This window comes from Pan troglodytes, chromosome 1 (assembly GCF_028858775.2).
Source record: "Pan troglodytes isolate AG18354 chromosome 1, NHGRI_mPanTro3-v2.0_pri, whole genome shotgun sequence".
In the NCBI taxonomy this organism is placed as follows: Eukaryota; Metazoa; Chordata; class Mammalia; order Primates; family Hominidae; genus Pan; species Pan troglodytes.
This window is the reverse complement of record NC_072398.2, coordinates 203,194,736-203,212,923: the sequence shown is the minus strand read 5'-3', so window position 1 is coordinate 203,212,923 and position 18,188 is coordinate 203,194,736. Positions and strand designations below refer to the sequence as shown.

Here is an 18,188-nt window from a genome sequence, read left to right as displayed (position 1 = left end):
TTTTTTTTTTTTTTTTAGAGAGAGAGAGAGTTTCGCTGTTGTTAACAGCCCAGGCTGCAATGCAGTGGTGCGATCTCGGCTCACCGCAACCTCTGCCTCCCAGGTTCAAGCGATCCTCCAGCCTCAGCCTCCCAAGTAGCTGGGATTACAGGCGTGTACCACCACGCCCGGCTAATTTTGTATTTTTAGTAGAGACAGGGTTTCTCCATGTTGGTCAGGCTAGTCTTGAACTCCTGACCTCAGGTGATCCGCCCGCCTCGGCCTCCCAAAGTGCTGGGATTACAAGTGTGAGTCACTGCGTCCGCCCTTTGGTTCCTCCTTTTTTTAGTATCTTTTCTCTCCCTACCTCATTGGCTATCTAAATTATACAAATCCTCTCAGTTGTGCATAAGTCCTGCTGCTGATAGCAATTAAGTTTTTCTTTGCTTTTTTTTTTTTTTTTTTTTTTTTTTTTTGAGACGGAGTCTTGCTCTGTTTCCCAGGCTGGAGTGCAGTGGGGCGATCAGGCTCATTGCAACTTCCGCCTCCCAGATTCAAGCAATTCTCCTGCCTCAGCCTCCCCAGTAGCTGGGATTACAGGCGTGCACCACATGCCCGACTAAGTTTTGTATTTTTAGTAGAGACAGGGTTTCACCATGTTGGCCAGGCTGGTCTTGAACTCCTGACCTCAGGTGATCTGCCTGCCTTGCCCTCCCAGAGTGCTGGGATTACAGGCACCCAGCCTTCCTTTGCTTTTGAAAGACAAAGTGAGGTCAGAAAGATCATGGACTCTCCGGGGTCAGCAGATCTGTGACTGAATCCCTCCTCTTCCATGTATTAACCTCGAGCAGGTTATTTTCCCTGCCGTGTGTAACCCCATTTATAAAATGAGTGAAATTATTAAAAGGGGATGTTTGAGGCTGGGCGCAGTGGCTCACACCTGTAATCCCAGCACTTGGGGAGGCTGAGGCGAGTGGATCTCTTGAGCTCAGAAATTTGAGACCAGCCTGGGCAACTTGGCGAAACCCTGGCTCTACCAAAAATACAAAAATTAGCTGGGTGTGGTGGCACACACCTGTAGTCCCAGCTACTTGGGAGACTGAGATGGGCAAATCGCTGATCGCTTGAGCCTGGGAAGCAGAGGTAGCAGTGAGCCGAGATCACGTCACTGCACTCCAGTCTGGGTGACAGAGTGAGACCCTGTCTCAAAAAAAAAAAGGGGGGATGTTTGAAAGTGTCTGGTATACTGCCTAGCACATAGCAGGCGTTCAATAAATGGTGACATTATTATTATTTTTATTATTTTGAGATGGAGTCTTGCTCTGTCACTCAGGCTGGAGTACAGTGGCGCAATCTCAGCTCACTGCAACCTCTGCCTCCCGGGGTTAAGCAATTCTCATGCCTCAGCCTCCTGAGTAGCTGGGATTACAGGCTTGTGCCACCACGCCCAGCTAATTTTTGTATTTTTAGTAGAGACAGGGTTTCACCATGTTGACCAAGCTGGTCTCGAACTCCTGACCTCAGGCGATTTGCCCACTGCAGCCTCCCAAAGTGCTGGGATTATAGGTGTGAGCCACCACGACCAGCCCCAGTGGTGACATTATTAATACTTGTTGAATCCCTTGCCCCGCAATAGTTTAATAGTTAGGTAGGCAGGCTCAGGAGTCATATTGCCAGGATTTGAATCCTAGATCTGCTTCTTACTAGCTGTGTAAACACATTGCTTTACCTATTTCTCAGTTTCCTTATTGTTAAAATGGAGTTAATAATACCTATTTCATAGGGTTGTGATGATTAAATGAGATAATTCATCTACAGTCCCTGCTACATAGTAAGTGCTTAAGAAATGTTAGCTCTCATTTTGGTGTATTTCCTTTGAATTTATAATACAAGCAATTTTCCCTCACAGTTTAGCACGCACTTATATTATATATTCTTTAATTAATTCAAGCTTTTTGACATTGTCACCCCAAGCAGAGAGATCACTGTTAGTTTTGTGGAGACCATGCATTATACATTTGTCTTTAGTCACAGTGCCTGGAACAACAATGCATATATAGTTGGCATTCAATATGTACTTAATTGATTTTATTACTGCTAAGTACATTTTTCTTGGTCTTGAGTTTGATAATAATAGCTATCTTTAATTGAGTGCTTTTATGTGCCATTGTTCTAAATTTAGCTTCATATCATCTCATTTCATCCTCACAACAACCATATGAAGATTCTCTTATTCTCATTTTTTAGGCAAAGAAACTAAGGCATAGAGGAGTGGAGCCTTTTACTCAAGATCACTTTGCTTGGAAGTAGCGGGACCACGACAAGCATAGGCATAAGCAGTGGTTTTTTGTTTTTTGTTTTTTTGAGAAAGGGTCTTGCTCTGTCACCCAGGATGTGCCAGTAGTACAGTGGTGCCGTCATAGGTCACTGCAACCTTGAACTCAAGGGATCCCCCCACCTCCACCTTCCGAGTAGCTAGGACTACAGGCACGCACCACCACGTCCAAGTAATTTTTTAATTTTTTGTAGCGACGGGCTCACTTTGTTGCCCAGGCTGGTGTCAAACTCCTGGGTTCAAGTGATCCTCCCACCTTGGCCTCCCAAAGTGCTGGGGTTACAAACTTGAACCACCATGCCTGGCCATATAGGCGGTCTTAATTCAGAGCTATGCTCTTAACCATTGCATATTCTGAAACTGGTATGGTTAAAGGAAAATTATACCTTTGATATTTAGTATCCATTTTCACTTTAGTCTAGAACTTTACTGTTATGGTACAGTGGCTATTTTTTAAAGTCAGGTTGATGGACACGGTGACTCACACCTGTAATTCCAGCACTTTGGGAGGGCAGGGTGGGCAGATCACCTCAGGTCAGGAGTTCGAGACCAGCCTCGCTAACATGGTGAAACCCTGTTTACTAAAAATATACAAATTAGCCCGGCATGGTGGTGGGCACCTGTAATCCCAGCTACTTGGGAAGCTGAGACAGGAGAATCACTTGAACCCAGGAGGTGGAGGTTGCAGTGAGCTGAGACCGTGCCATTGCACTCCAACCTGGGCAAAGAAAGCAAAGCTCTGTCTCAAAAAAATAAAACATTTTTTAAAAAAGGTAATTTTCATTGTAGTGATATAAAAACAGAATGTAAACCTAATTTTCAGAGTAAAACACTGAGATGACTTCATTTTCATAATCACCACATAGGCTATCATTTTCTCATTTGGTGTAAATAATGTTTTTTTGTTGTTGAATTTGTTTAAAATACTGACTTAGAGCATTCGATCCTGTCAAATGAAGAGAAATCTTTTTCCCACCTCTGATGATAGTTACTTTCAATATAATTTGACTTTGATTTGACTTTGCTTTGGATGAAGGTTCATTTGGAGATTCAGATTCTGCCGATATCAGCTTAAAGCACAAAAAGAATTTTCAGTTTAGAGGAGTTCCTAGTGTGGATGTTAGCTGTAATGTATAACAAATTGATTTGCTTCATACTCTTTTAAAAGTTTTAGCCAGGATATGCTTTTTTAAAATGAGAGGTCAGCGATAGGAGAAATTGAGTCCTAGTTGTTTGTTTTTTGTTTTTTGTTTTTTTTTTTTGAGATGGAGTCGCGCTCTGTTGCCGAGGCTGGAGTGCAGTGGCACGATCTCAGCTTACTGCAACCTCCGCTCCCGGGTTCAAGCAATTCTCCTGCCTCAGCCTTCTGAGTAGCTGAGACTATAGGCATGTGCCATCATGCCTGGCTAATTTTTGTATTTTTAGTAGAGACGGGGTTTCACCATGTTGGCCAGCCTTGTCTCAAAACTCCTGACCTCAGGTGATCCACCCACCTTGGCCTACCAAAGTGCTGGGATTACAGGTGTGAGCCACCACACCCAGCTGAGTCCTAGTTTTAAAAAGAACAAAATTGCTTACACAGAACTGAAGGACTTGTCTTTACCTTTGGCCTAGTCATCTGGTTTCTAGGATTATGTAACATTTCATAGGAAATACCCAATTATTTTCCTCCAAAAAGTTGTAGCACATCGGTCTAACATAAAACCTTCATTTACTAGAATGCTTGGAAAAGGAGTTTTCTCATTAACCAAGTTAGCCAGAAGATTCAACTCATCCTGGTAAAAATATTTCCAAAAAGCATCACTTGGCCAAGCGTGGTGGCTCATGCCTATAATCCCAGCACTTTGGGAGGCTGAGGCAGGCAGATCATCTGAGGTCGGGAGTTTGAGACCAGGCTGACCAACATGGAGAAACCCCATCTCTACTAAAAATAGAAAAAATTAGCCGGGCATGGTGGCACATGCCTATAATCTCAGCTACTCGGGAGGCTGAGGCAGGAGAATCGCTTGAACCTGGGAGGCAGAGGTTGCGGTGAGCTGAGATCACACCATTGCACTCCAGCCTGGGCAACAAGAGCGAAACTCTGTCTCAAAAAAAAAAAAGTGTCACTTTACTTTTTAAATTTTTATTCATTTGTCTATTTATTTTGAGACAGAGTCTTGCTCTGTTGCTTAGGCTGGAGTGCAGTGGCATGATCATAGCTCACTGCAGCCTCAAACTTCTGGGCTTGAGCGATCCTCTTCTCTCAGCCTCTTGAGTAGCCAGGACTACAAGCATGCGCCACCATGCTTGGCTAATTTTTAAATTTTTTGTAGAGGCGGTTTTCACTATGTTGCCCAGGCTGGTCTTGAACCCCTGGCCTCAAGTGATCTGCCCACCTTGGCCTTCCAAATTGTTGGGATTGTAGGTGTGAGCCACTGTGCCTGGCCTCACTTTTCTTTTTGATATTTTAAGTATGCTCAAGGGCAAATAAATGTATCTGTAAACACGTTATTCCTTTGTGTGCTTTAGGTTTACTGAAAGATACATCTCTTAGATGTAAAATACATGAGTCATTGAGTTACTAGTTTTGAACAAATCCCTGATGTTGGTGATTATAGAGGGCAATATACAAAAAGTCCTGCTTCTCTGGGTTCCAGTAAACTACGACACTGTTGTCCTTATGATTTGAGTTTTAGGGTATCTGATACCTGAGTCTGGCTGGAAACTTTAAAGAAAATATCTTAATATTTAGGAATTTAGAAAGTGTTAAGGCTTAGATTAATTCTGGTGCTTAGCTAGCAAATGACCCTATAATATTCCCAACACCCCCACTTCCTCAACCCCTCCCTATCTTTCCACCCCCCAAATTTAGGTCATCCCAACAAAGGAAATCAGAAAAGTCTAGATGAAGAAGATTTCTCCACTGAGAATATGCAGAGAACAGCTGATTATTAATTGATTTTTTTCATATTCTATAAAATTCCCATAGCTCTGTAGCTTATTTAATAAATTTTGATAGATGATTAATAACTTGATACTTTGGCATACTTCTAAAGTTTCTAAGGAATGCTCTACTTTTTAAAGACATTCAATAAGAAAAGACCTATGTCCTTGACTTTTTTTGTCAGATCTACGTTTACACGTTATCATATATTCAACCATTTTCTGGATGGGCGTGTGTGTGTTGGGAGGAGTTATACATACACAAAAATGAGTAGAATGCAGTCCCTGCCTTCTAGAGGGATATAGTCAGTCCAGTCCTGTTTGTACCTTGCATTTATGAAGTTAAGAAAGTCACAGGTGGAACCTTTCTAAGCCAAACTTTCAGGTTGCAAAAGTACTCCTTGGTTACACAGCATAATTCTGCAACTGGAGCTATTTCACTGTTATTGAATTTTGGAATTGAGCAGTGGTGGGAGTACTTAGAGATCATTTAGTTCTTACATAGTTGTAAGGATTTAATGAGATAAAATAAAAACCTTACACAAATAGTTTAAGTATTCAGTAAATGTCAGTGAAATCTGAATATTATCTGTAATTGGTGAAAAAGAGACCCAGTCAAATGAAATGACTTGCTTAGTGCCCTGCATCTAGTTAGTCGTCAAGTCTGGCTTAGATTTCAGGCCTCATTATTCCTAGCTTATATTCTTCATTCATATCTTCTGCCTCAAAGAGCTTGCCAGAATGGAAAAGGGAGGCTAACTCAATTAATCAGTAATTGATTATGTATCACCTGGGTGCCTGGCACTCTGCTGAACTCTAGTGAGTACAGAGGAGTGTTCCCATAGGTGCCAGGGAGCTGGAGAAGGGAGCAGGTTAAAGGAAGGACATCAGCCTATCTGGAGCAGAGACCTATTAACTTAGGTATCAGATAAGTAGGGTGGGGCTAAGTGGAACACTGGGAAATCTAGGCCTGCCCTGTGTGACTACATTCTTTTTCCTGTAAGAGTCAGCCTTTTGAGAGACTGTAATGTGGCACATTCCACTGCAGTTAGCCCTGGGTTTAAATTCTGGTTGTAATGACACTCTGTTCAAAACCTACCAGTGATTTCCCATTTCATTAAAATTCAAAGTCCTCATAATTGTTTGCAAGGCCCTATACAATCTGGGTCCCTACTACCTCCTTGGCCACCTCTCTGCTGTCTCTTGCTCACTCTGCTCTAGCCACCCTGGCCTCCATCACATCAAGTACCCTTGCTTTGGGGACTTTGTACTGATTACTCTCTTCTCCTAGAATGCTTCTCCCCAAGATAGCTGTGTGGCTTGATCTTTCACTTTGGATCTCAGCTCAGTGTCACCTTATCAGAGAGGTCTCTCTGACCACTCTATATAACTAGTATCCTCTGCCCACCACTGTCACTTCAGCTCTTAACTGAATTTATTTCTTTTTATACTCTGACCACTCTGTATAACTAGTATCCTCTGCCCACCACTGTCACCTCAGCTTTTACCTGAATTTATTTCTCTTTATACCATTTTTCACTACCTGATATGTTTATTGTTTATCTCTTTTCCTTAGAAGACTCTCGAAGGCAAGTGTCTTCTAGGACATGGAATAGTGTAGAGTAGATACTCTACTCTGAATGAATGAATGAATGAATGAGTTCTGTAACTCTCAGGAGCCTCATTGTGCTCATATGCAACAATGGAATAATAATACTTACTTAAAGGATTGTTGGAGTCAAATAAGTTAATGCTTGTCAAGCCCAGTGTCTAGTACCTCATAGTAGATGCTCAGTAAATGAAAATTCATGCCCTCTTTCATAAATTATTTTTATGGCTGTCCAGTTAATAGCTTTAGTTGTATCCTGATTCCCATTTGACTTAGATAAGAAGGACATACCACATGTTAGTGATGAAGAAAAGTGGTTGTCACACATAATGCTATCTTAGCAGAATGCAGTAATTATAGTGCTTATAATTGGAACCATGGAACCACTGAGCTATAGTGGTTCCTCACTTAGTAGAATAGATATCTTTTAGAGAAGTCTTGTCAAAAGGCAAAATTTGAATTAAGTGAATCCTATATTTCTGTTATAAAACTGGAATCACATTTTTGTTAGGAAAATATGGTCTCAAAATAAGATGAAATCATAATCTGAAGTGCTACCAGCCTATATATACTTGACTCTGGAAATGTTTGCTTTGTATCCCCAACAATGCAGTAATTTTGGCTAGGGAGAAATAACGTGTACTTACTACTAAGGACTGAGTTGTTCCATTTCTGTTTAGGAATAGAAGCACTGAGCAATAAGTTAGATTTTTGCCTAATCGTTGCTTCTTATCAGATTTAAGGACTACTGGCCGGGTGCAGTGGCTCAACCCTGCAATCCCAGCACTTCGGGAGGCCGAGGCGGGTGGATTACCTGAGGTCAGGAGTTTGAGACCAGCCTGACCAACATGGTGAAACCCCATCTCTACTAAAAATACAAAAATTAGCCAGGTGTGGTGGCACACGCCTGTAATCCCAGCTACTTGGGAGGCTGAGGCAGGAGAATTGGTTGAGCCTTGGGGTCGGAGGTTGCAGTGAGCCGAGATCATGCCACTGCACTCCAGCCTGGCCGACAGAGTGAGACTCTGTATCAAAAAAAAAAAAAGATTTAGGGACTATTAGCATGTCATTGGTATTGTAAGGTAACTGGTACTCAATAAATTTTAGCTTACTTTTTTACTGATCTTGGTGACCAAATTAGGGACAAGATTATGACTGTGTCCCCCAAATATTGTTATTTTAAAGAGTACTATTACCAAAAAGTAAATTTGGAACAATTAATTTTTAAATTTCAAAATTCTAATAAGTGAAGGTTCTTTCTTGTTGGACATGGGAGCATTATATGTATACTGTTTCTATAATATTCACAAATTATACAATATACATTGGTCTCCTCATTTTCTTCCACTGAACCAGTCATTTAGCAGGCTGGTGTTTCACAAGTGAAACTGGCATTAATCCAGAGAGGATAGAAAGGGCTCTCACAAAGAAAGCTGAATGGCTGGAAGAGCCTTATACTTATTGTGTTATGTTATTTCTTGAAGTTCTGTTGAAACTTGATGGTAAGTGTGTTACTTCTGGGCAATGAGTACTCTATTCATATGTTCTGTACTCCAGCTACTTGTAATAGAAGACAGTGAATGCTCTTGGAAAACAAGCAAGCAAACAAGAAATCATATAACTAACTTCCAACCTCTATGAATGAATAAATCTCCCCCACCCTCCCCAGTAACCAGAAAAAGAAAATAGAAAGCAAGGCATAAAATAAATGAAGGGCTCTATTGTTACAGAAATCAGTAAGGGACAGGAGTGTTCAGAGTCCCAGGCAGGCTGGCGTTAGAGTGTTCCTCCTTATTGATAGATGATCAGTTCCTCTGGACCTCTGCTTTCTTGGTCTAGGATAGGAGTTAAACATCCAGGATTCAAACATGACCATTCCTAGTCTTAGCAAATATCTAGGAAAAGGTAGAGAAGGCTGAACAAAACCATATGTTTGACTGTATTATGGTATAGACAGCACAGTTGAAAGAACATAGCCATTGGAATCTGATGTACTGGGCATTGAATTTTTGCTCTGCTACTTATTAATTGTATATGCTTGTATAAGATACTTAACCTCTCTAAATACACTTCCTTACCTGCAAAATGGAAGTATATCTACTAAGGCCAGGCGTGGTGGCTCACGACTGTAATCCCAGGACTTTGGGAGGCCGAGGCGAGTGGATCACAAGGTCAGGAAATCCAGACCATCCTGGCTAACATGGTGAAAACCCGTCTCTACTAATAATACAAAAAAATTAATCGGGCGTGGTGGCGGGCGCCTGTAGTCCCAGCTACTCAGGAGGCTGAGGCAGGAGAATGGCATGAACCCAGGAGGTGGAGCTTGCGTGAGCTGAGATCGTGCCACTGCACTCCAGCCTGGGTGACAGAGTGAGACTCCATCTCAAAAAAATAAATAAATAAATAAAAAAGTACATCTACTGGAGATTGCTGTTGTGAAAATTAATAACAGAGTGTATACAAAGCTCTTAGTATATAGTGCCTGGCACTTAGAGGTGCTCAATTGGTGGTAACCCATTATTAGTAATAAGTATACATTGTCTTTCCAAAAATGTTTGCTATAGAAAAATTATTGTATTTGATTTGATTTTTTTTTTATTGTTGCAAATTGATATCTGGCCTAGAGGCCCTTCTAAAGGTGTTGAAATTTTTAACCATTGCAATAGGAGATCTAGGAAAACTAGCAAATTTTGGGGGGATGATAAAACTACCACCTTCTACTTTGTGACACAGTTACTCTATAGGAGAAAGGTGAACCTTGTAATTAGTTTTTGGAGGAATGTGTGTGTCAAGGTTTTGATCATAGCATGGTCTCTATTAGTTGCATGTATTAATACTTATTCTGAATGGGAAGAGACCAGGGATCTTAGAAGTAGGGTACTCATGATGAATGTATTTTTCTTTTAAATAAATCTTTTTCTTCCTATCTCCCCAGCTGCTCAGATAAAGAATTTGATGAGCCAGCTAGGAACTAAGCAGGACTCAAGCAAGCTACAGGAAAATCTGTGAGTAACTTCCTGACAAGGTTGGGTTTTGTGAGGGCCATTTGAGGACACAGTGTCCTTGCCAGACAGCAGCTTAGGTTTCAGGTCTGGGAAGTCATAATGAGAGGCAGTGGGTCATGAGATAAGAGCTGGATCTAAAAGAGGGGCAACAAAGTATATTAATGGATTGTAATTTCCGTTGCCTTTCAAAGTCTTTGAACTCTGGTTCTTTCTCCTCTTGGGCAGTTTAGCAGAACAATTTAGGGAAGTAGAAAAGGGAATTCGTACCACTATTAAACTATATTCTGCTCACAACTCTGCCTAAATGAGCTTCCTTGTTGGCGTAGGACTCCTCATGATCTAGTCTAACTGGATTTCCAGCTACAGTCGGCCTTCCATATCCATAGGTTCTGCACCTGTGGGTTCAACCAACCACAGATAGAAAATATTCAGAAAAAAAAAGGAAGGTCTCTACTGAAGATGTACAGACTTTTTTCCTTGTCATTACTGAAACAATATAGTAGAACAATTATTTACATAGTATTTACATTGTATTGTGTCCGGAGTTAGTTCCTTCTGGTGGGTTCTTGGTCTCGCTGACTTCAACAATGAAGCCATGGACCTTCGTGGTGAGTGTTACAGCTCTTTAAGGTGGTGCGGACCCAAAGAGTGAGCAGCAGCAAGATTTACTGTGAAGAGCAAAACAACAAAGCTTCCACAGCGTGGAAGAGGATCTGAGCAGGTTGCTGCTGCTGGCTGGCATGGCCAGCTTTTATTCCCTTATTTGTCCCCACCCATGTCCTGCTGATTGGTCCATTTTACAGAGCACTGATTGGTCCATTTTACAAACCTCTAGCTAGCCACAGATTGCTGATTGGTGCGTTTTACAATCCTAGCTACAGAGTGCTGATTGGTGCATTTTACAATCCTCCTGTGAGACAGAAAATTTCTGAGTCCTCACCCAACCCAGAAGTCCAGCTGGCTTCACCTCTAAGTATTAAGTAATGTAATCTAGAGATGATTTAAAGTATATGGAAGGGGGTGCTGGGTGCAGTGGCTCATGCCTGTAATCCCAGCACTTTGGGAGGCTGAGGCGGGCAGATCACCTGAGGTCAGGAGTTCAAGACCAGCCTGGCCAACATGATGAAACCCTGTCTCTACTAATAATACAAAAATCAGCTGGGTGTGTGGCAGGCACCTGTAATCCCAGCTACTCAGGAGGCTGAGGCAGGAAAATAGCTTGAACCCAGGAGGCGGAGGTTGCGGTGAGCCAAGATCGCACCATTGCACTCCAGCCTAGGCAACAAGAGTGAAACTCTGTCTCAAAAAAATAAAAATAAAAATAAAAAATAAAATATATGGGCCGGGTGTGGTGGCTCACACCTGTAATCCCAGCGCTTTGGGAGGCTGAGGTGGGCAGATCACCCGAGGTCAGGAGTTCAAGACCAGCCTGACCAACATGGTGAAACTCCATCTCTACTAAAAATACAAAAATTAGCTGGGCATGGTGGCGCGTGCCTGTAATCCCGGCTACTTGGGAGGCTGAGGTAGGAGAATCACTTGAACCTGGGAGGCGGAGGTTGCAGTGAGCCGAGATTGTGCCATTGCACTCCAGCCTGGGTGACAAGAGCGAAACTCCGTCTCAAAATAAATAAATAAATAAAGTATATGGAAGGATATGCATAGGTTCTAGGCAAATGTTATACAATTTTATATTAAGGACTTGGCAGGAGGCCCTGGAACCAATCCCCCATGGATACTGAGGGACTACTGCATATGTAATCAGAACAGCCCAAGGGGAGCCTGAGGGAGAGAATAGTAGACTGATAGTAGGGACTCCTGATTCTTTTTATCACATCCTTTTCTGCTCCATTTCTGCTTTTAGTGCTATTCTTCATCTTTAAAATGTACTGAGCAAGCCGGGAGCAGTGGCTCACGCCTGTAATCCCAGCACTCTGGGAGGCCGAGGTGGGTGGGTCATGAGGTCAGGAGATCAAGACCATCCTGGCTAACACAGTGAAACCCTGTCTCTACTAAAAATACAAAAAATTAGCCAGGCGTGGTGGCACGTGCCTGTAGTCCCAGCTACTTGGGAGGCTGAGGCAGGGGAATCGCTTGAACCTGGGAGGCGGAGGTTGCAGTGAGCTGAGATCACATCACTGCACTCCAGCCTAGGTGACAGAGCAAGACTCTGTCTCAAAAAAATAAAATACAAAAATTAGCTGTGCGTGGTGGCTTGCGCCTGTAGTCACAGCTGCTTGGGAGGCTGAGGCAGGAGAATCACTTGAACCCGGGAGGCGAAGGTTGGAGTGAGCCAAGATCGCGCCACAGCACTCCAGCCTGGCGACACAGCAAGACTCCATCTCAAAAAATATATATATATAATATATATATAATATAAATATATATATTATATATATAATATAAATATAGTATATAAATATATATAAAATATAAATATAGTATATAAATATATCTATAATATATATAAAATATAAATATAGTATATAAATATATATAAAATATATAGTATATAAATATATATAATATATATATCTATCTATATATGTATATACATATATATGTATCTATATGTATATACATATATATGTATATATATATCAAGCAATATTTTTTGTTTCCTACCCTAGACAGTGTGAGGTGAGAGAATGACTATTATTGTGAGCTTTTTCCAGGGAAATGTGAAATATCTCTGGATATTTTGTACTGCCTGGGATGTTCAAGCCACTGATTGGGTACCTCTTGCTTTTGACTCCTTTTTTTTAAATCCTGGAGGCCCATTTGCAGTACAAAAAAACCATTAATAATTAGTAGTGTGGTGTGTTAGCCCATTTGGGCTACTATAACAAAATACCATAAACTGAGTAGTTTATAAACAACAACTTTATTTCCATGATCTAATCACCCTCCAAAGGACCCCATCTCCTAATATTATCACCTCGGGAATTAGGATTTTAACATATGAATTTTGCAGGGACACTAACATTCAGATCATAGCATGTGGTTTCACTGTCGTCTCAGAAAGCCTTTGTAGAAATGGCTGGATAGTAGAGGAAACCACAAATGAAAAGAGTACTTTTTGTATTTCTACTACTTTAAGTTCCACTTAATATACTACATATTCTTTCCTCTTCAATTCCCCTTCCTCCCTACTCCTTTTGTATTTTTAACAGGTAAGGCTTCTTTGTTTTGGAGGGAAGAGCCAGAAAGTCAGGTATAAAGAGCAGGTAGGAAGCCAAGGATAAGGCTAGAAAAGAGCCAGCTTTTTAAAGCAAGAGCATGGGATTAGATGTTTGGAGGTTGTTCCCTAGGGTAGGTAGGAAGCTACGCTTTTAATGCACATTTCATCTAACTGTCTGTGCCTAGATTCTAGTTAGTGGACTGTGGCAGTCAACTCCTGGACAATAAGAGAGTTCAGTATGTTTAAACTACTTGATTTAGGTGTGGGCGGCAATTGTTCTTTTTATATTTTTATCAGAACTGCTGATATGCTTTTCTTCTCTTCCCAAAGAGTTAAAATTCCTGATCTGTGCTTTCTTCAGCAGGCTATTGAAGCAGATTCTTTCTGCTCAGTGAAGATACCTTGAAGTGGGTTTGCCTGGGTAATATTTCTGGAATTTTGTTGTGAACCTGGGCATCTAGGGACTCATTTCTTCAAATGGCCCTTCATTCCCTACGTTATGAGACACTCTGAGAACAAAGTGGTTCTGTGTATAACCCTCTCAAGAAGTGACAACATCCTGAAACATATCTTTTCTCTCTTAGGCAACAGTTACAACACTCCACAAATCAGCTCGCCAAGGAAACAAATGAATTGCTGAAAGAATTAGGGTCCTTGCCCCTTCCCTTATCTACTTCAGAACAGGTTGGTATTTTCTGTTTTGTTTATTAATAGGAAAGGACTTTGTGTTAGTAGAAAGGCAGTGTGTAGAACAAAAAAAAATAAGTTGACCTTTGGTGCTAGATAGATAGACCTCCTCTGCACCTCAGTTTCTTATCCATCAAGTGGGGGATATGTGACTGTTGGGGCAATAGAAAGAATGTACGCACCAGATGTGGCAAAGTGTCTGCGTCTGGTAGGTAATCAATATGTGGTGGCTGCTGCTATTATTAACATTATTAATATATTAATAAAATGGAGTTAACTGAAGAGAAATCTCAACATTTGCATCTCTTTGGGGTTTGGCCAGCAGTTTTATGTTTGTAGGCTTCCTCCTTTCTCCTAGTTTTTTTTTTTTTAATTGTTATTATTTTTATTGTTGTTGTCGTTTTGGAGACAGGGTCTCCCTCTGTCACCCACGGTAGAGCGCAGTGTTGCAATCATAGCTCACTGCAGCCTCCCACTTCTGGGCTCAAGCAGTCCCCTCCCCTCAGCCTCCTGAGTAGCTGCAACTACAGGCATGTGCCACCACACCCAGCTAATTTTAACAATTTTTTTGTACAGACATGGTCTTGCTTTGTTTCCCATGCTGGTATTGAACTTGTGACTTCAAGCAATCCTCCCACCTCAGCCTCCCAAAGTGTTGGGATTACAGGCGTGAGCCCCATGCCCAGGCTTCCTAGTTTGTTTTGTATCCATTATCTTTACATTTTAATGAAACATCTTTCTTTCATGTTTTGCAGTTACCTTCATGTTCTGTCATGAATTATTCACAGGTCTCACTCAGGTTAAGGAACTGCTCGGGGAAAAAGGGTTCTCTTTTCAAGTCATTTTCTTCAGTGGCCATTTAAATCCTTTAGAAACACACAGTTTTTACTGAGATTCATTGTTCCCTTAATATGCCACATTCCTGAAGTCAGATGTGCCCCTCCTTCATTGTGGCTTGACTTGTCATTCATGATCTACCTCAGGTCTCCAGTAAAAAAAACTTTCTCCGTCTACCTTCCTATTATGATCCTGTTTTGCTTTTAGCTTCTATACCATTCGTGGGGGCACTTAACTTGTATTGCTTTTTAAATTTTATTTTATTTTTGAGATAGGGTATTACTCTGTCACCCAGGCTGAGTGCAGTGGCAATCATAGCTCACTGCAACCTTGAACTCCTGGGCTCAAGGGATCCTCCCAACTCAGCCTCCTGAGTAGCTGGAACCACAAGTGCGCACCACCACACGCAGCTAAATTTTTAAATTTTTTGTAGAGATGAGGTCTTGCTATGTTTTCCAGGCTAGTCTCAAACTCCTGGGCTCAAGTGATCCTCCTTCCTTGGCTTTCCAAAGTACTGGGATTATAGACATGAGCCACTGTGCCTGACCTTTATATCGTTTTTTATGATTGAACTTTTTAAATGATAATGTCCTATATCTGATGGCTCTGAAGACAAAGCCTTTCAACTTCCCTGTCCTGGGTTGTTTTTCAAAGTATGGGTTGTGGCTAGTGGAACATGAAGTCATTTTAGTGTATTGAGATCAGCATTTTAAAAAACTTAGAGTAGAAGTATCAGAGTCTATACTATGTAATAATGGTAAATATTGTTATATGGAACTGTTGTTTCATACATACATATGTGTATGGATGGATGGATCATGATGTCAAATTCTTTTTTTTTTTTTTATTTGAGACAGAGTCTTGCTCTGTCGCCCAGGCTGGAGTGCAGTGGGATAATCTTGGCTTACTGCAACCTCCGCCTCCCAGGTTCAAGCGATTCTCCTGCCTCAGCTTCCCAAGTTGCTGGGATTGCAGGCACCCACTACCACGCCCGGCTAATTTTTGTATTTTTAGTAGAGTTGGGGTTTTGCCATGTTGGCCAGGCTGGTTTCGAACTCCTGACCTCAGGTGATCTGCCCGGCTAGACCTCCCAAAGTGCTGGGATTACAGGCCTGAGCCACCACACCTGGCCCATGTTGTCAAATTCTTATTGTAAATCTCTGTCAAAAAAAAATTGAAAATCACTAGTTTAACCTGATAAACTGTTCCATGTAGCATATCTGGAGTTTTGGCCCCCACTTGCAGAAGAGAGAGGAGGACAAGATGCTTTGTCATCCTGCTACAAAGTAGTTACCCTTTGGTTGTCTATATACGGGCTGTTTATTCTAATTATTACTCATGCTGATGTTTCAGTTATGGGCCATTTCCCCCTTGCCATCCAATATCTCCAAACTGCTGCCAAGTTACCCATTTCTTCCTCCTAACCATGCACTTAGGGAATACACACTTGTAGATAGTTTTCATAGTAACAAAAAAGGAGTTGAAGGGTCTAATGCAGAGTAGTGAAAGTATTTAAGAGTTAAGTAGTAGCCTAAGCAAAATATAAATAGAAAATCAAATCTGCTACCAAAACAAAATTCATCAAACATCTTCTAAAACCAAATAGAAGTTATTTTTGGATTATGCATGCTGTTGTTCCTTTCCATTATCTTGGATCATTAAGAACACGAACTAGATCTACAAACATACTCTCTCTGGTGAAATATAATTCCTTGATTCCCCTCCTCTTGTTATGCTCTGTATCCTTTTGTCTTTCTACTCTTTTCTCATCTAATTAATCTTAGCCCCATCACCCATCTTTTCATTACTATCTTATACATCAAACCATACTCCTACTTTCAGTTTTTTTCCATACTTATATACTATCATCAATGATCTAGTTACCCAGTCCAGTGGCTTTTGAGGTTTTTTGTTCGTTTGTTTGAGACAGGGTCTCACTCAGTTATCCGGGCTGAGGCGCAGTGGAGTGGCGCAGTCGTGGCTCGCTGTATCACTGTAGCCTCAACCTCCCAGGCTCAAGTGATCCTCCCACCTTAGCTTCTCGAGTAGCTAGGACCAAAGGCATGTGCCACCACACCCAGCTACTTTTTAAATGTTTTATAGAGACAGAGTCTTGCTATGTTGCCCAGGCTGGTCTCAAACTCCTGGGCTCAAGCAATCCTCTCTCCTCAGCCTCCCAAAGTGCTGGAATTACAGGCATGAACTGCCATACCAGGCCCTTTGTAAAGAGTTTTTTTTTTTTTTTTGGGACAGAGTTTCGCTCTTGTTGCCCAGGCTGGACTGCGCAAATGGTGCAATCTCGGCTCACCACAACTTCCACCTCCCAGGTTCAAGCAATTCTCCTGCCTCAGCCTCCCGAGTAGCTGGGATTATAGGCATGTGCCACCACGCCCAGCTAATTTTGCATTTTTAGTAGAGATGGGGTTTCTCCATGTTGGTCAGGCTGGTCTCGAACTCCCGACCTCAGGTGATCTGCCAGCCTTGGCCTCCCAAAGTGCTGGGATTACAGGCATGAGCCACCGCACCTGGCCATAAAGAGTTTTTATTCACTTTTTTTTTTTTTGAGACACAGTTTCACTGTGTCACCCAGGCTGGAGTGCAGTGGCGTGATCTGCACTCCAACCAGATCAGTGGCATGATCTGCACTCCAGTGAGCAAAGGCTCACTGCAACCTTTGCCTCCCAGGTTCGAGCGATTCTGCTGCCTCAGACTCCCAAGTAGCAGGGACTACAGACGCACACCACCACGCTAATTTTTGTATTATTAGCAGAGACAGGGTTTTGCCACGTTGGCCAGGTTGGTCTTGAACTCCTGACCTCAAGTGATCCGCCTGCCTCAGCCTTCCAAAGTTCTGGGATTACAGGTGTGAGCTACCATGCCTGGCCTATTCACTTTTTTTCTGTTTCCTTTGATCCTCTTGCCTATCCCGTCTGCCCTGAAACTTTCTTCTTGCCATGATTCTCTTTCATTGTGTCCTCCAACTCTGGAGATCCCCAGGTTGAGTCAGCCTCCTTCCTGGACTTCATATCCTCCTAAGAGTGGGCATGCCCCAAGGTTGTGCCATTGATCCTCGAATTATTTCACTCTATGCTTTCTCCTTAGGAGTCACTTGCTTTTATGACCTCCCTTTCACCTTTATGATCATGACCTCAGATCTTTTTCCAATCTAACCCCTTCACCTCTAAGTGCGTGGCCCATATCTTCAATTCATGTTCTGACATCTCCTCCTGAAATAAACTACCTTCATATAAAACTTGTCTTATACTGAGTTTCTCATGTTTCACCCAAACCCCTTAACTAAGTTCATTGACAATACTTAACATCACAGAAAAGTTTGTGCCTTTTGACCTAATATTCTCACTCATGCTAATTAGCCCTAAGGGGAAAAAAAATTCTGAAGGTAAACACACACACACACACACACACACACACACACACACACACACACACACAGTCTATATACTCTGGAGCCAAATTTCCTGGATTTAAATCCATCTTTGTCACTTACTGTGTGATCCTGGGCAAATTACATAGCCTCTGTGGTGCTTTGGTTTTCTGATGTGTAAAGTTGGGACTATAATAATGCCTAATTTATAGGTCATTGTATAGATAAATGAATTATTATGTAAA

At 41.8% G+C, this 18,188-nt stretch overlaps 1 protein-coding gene across 1 annotated transcript in view; it reads left to right on the top strand.

Annotated features, from left to right (window-relative positions):
- Positions 1-18,188, top strand: part of STX12 (syntaxin 12) — a 51,317-nt gene that overhangs the window by 6,739 nt on the left and 26,390 nt on the right. The window contains exons 2-3 of the mRNA XM_001150284.6: positions 9,784-9,853; positions 13,619-13,718. Of these exons, the coding sequence (XP_001150284.1) occupies positions 9,784-9,853; positions 13,619-13,718 (170 nt within the window). The remainder of the gene's footprint in view (positions 1-9,783; positions 9,854-13,618; positions 13,719-18,188) is intronic.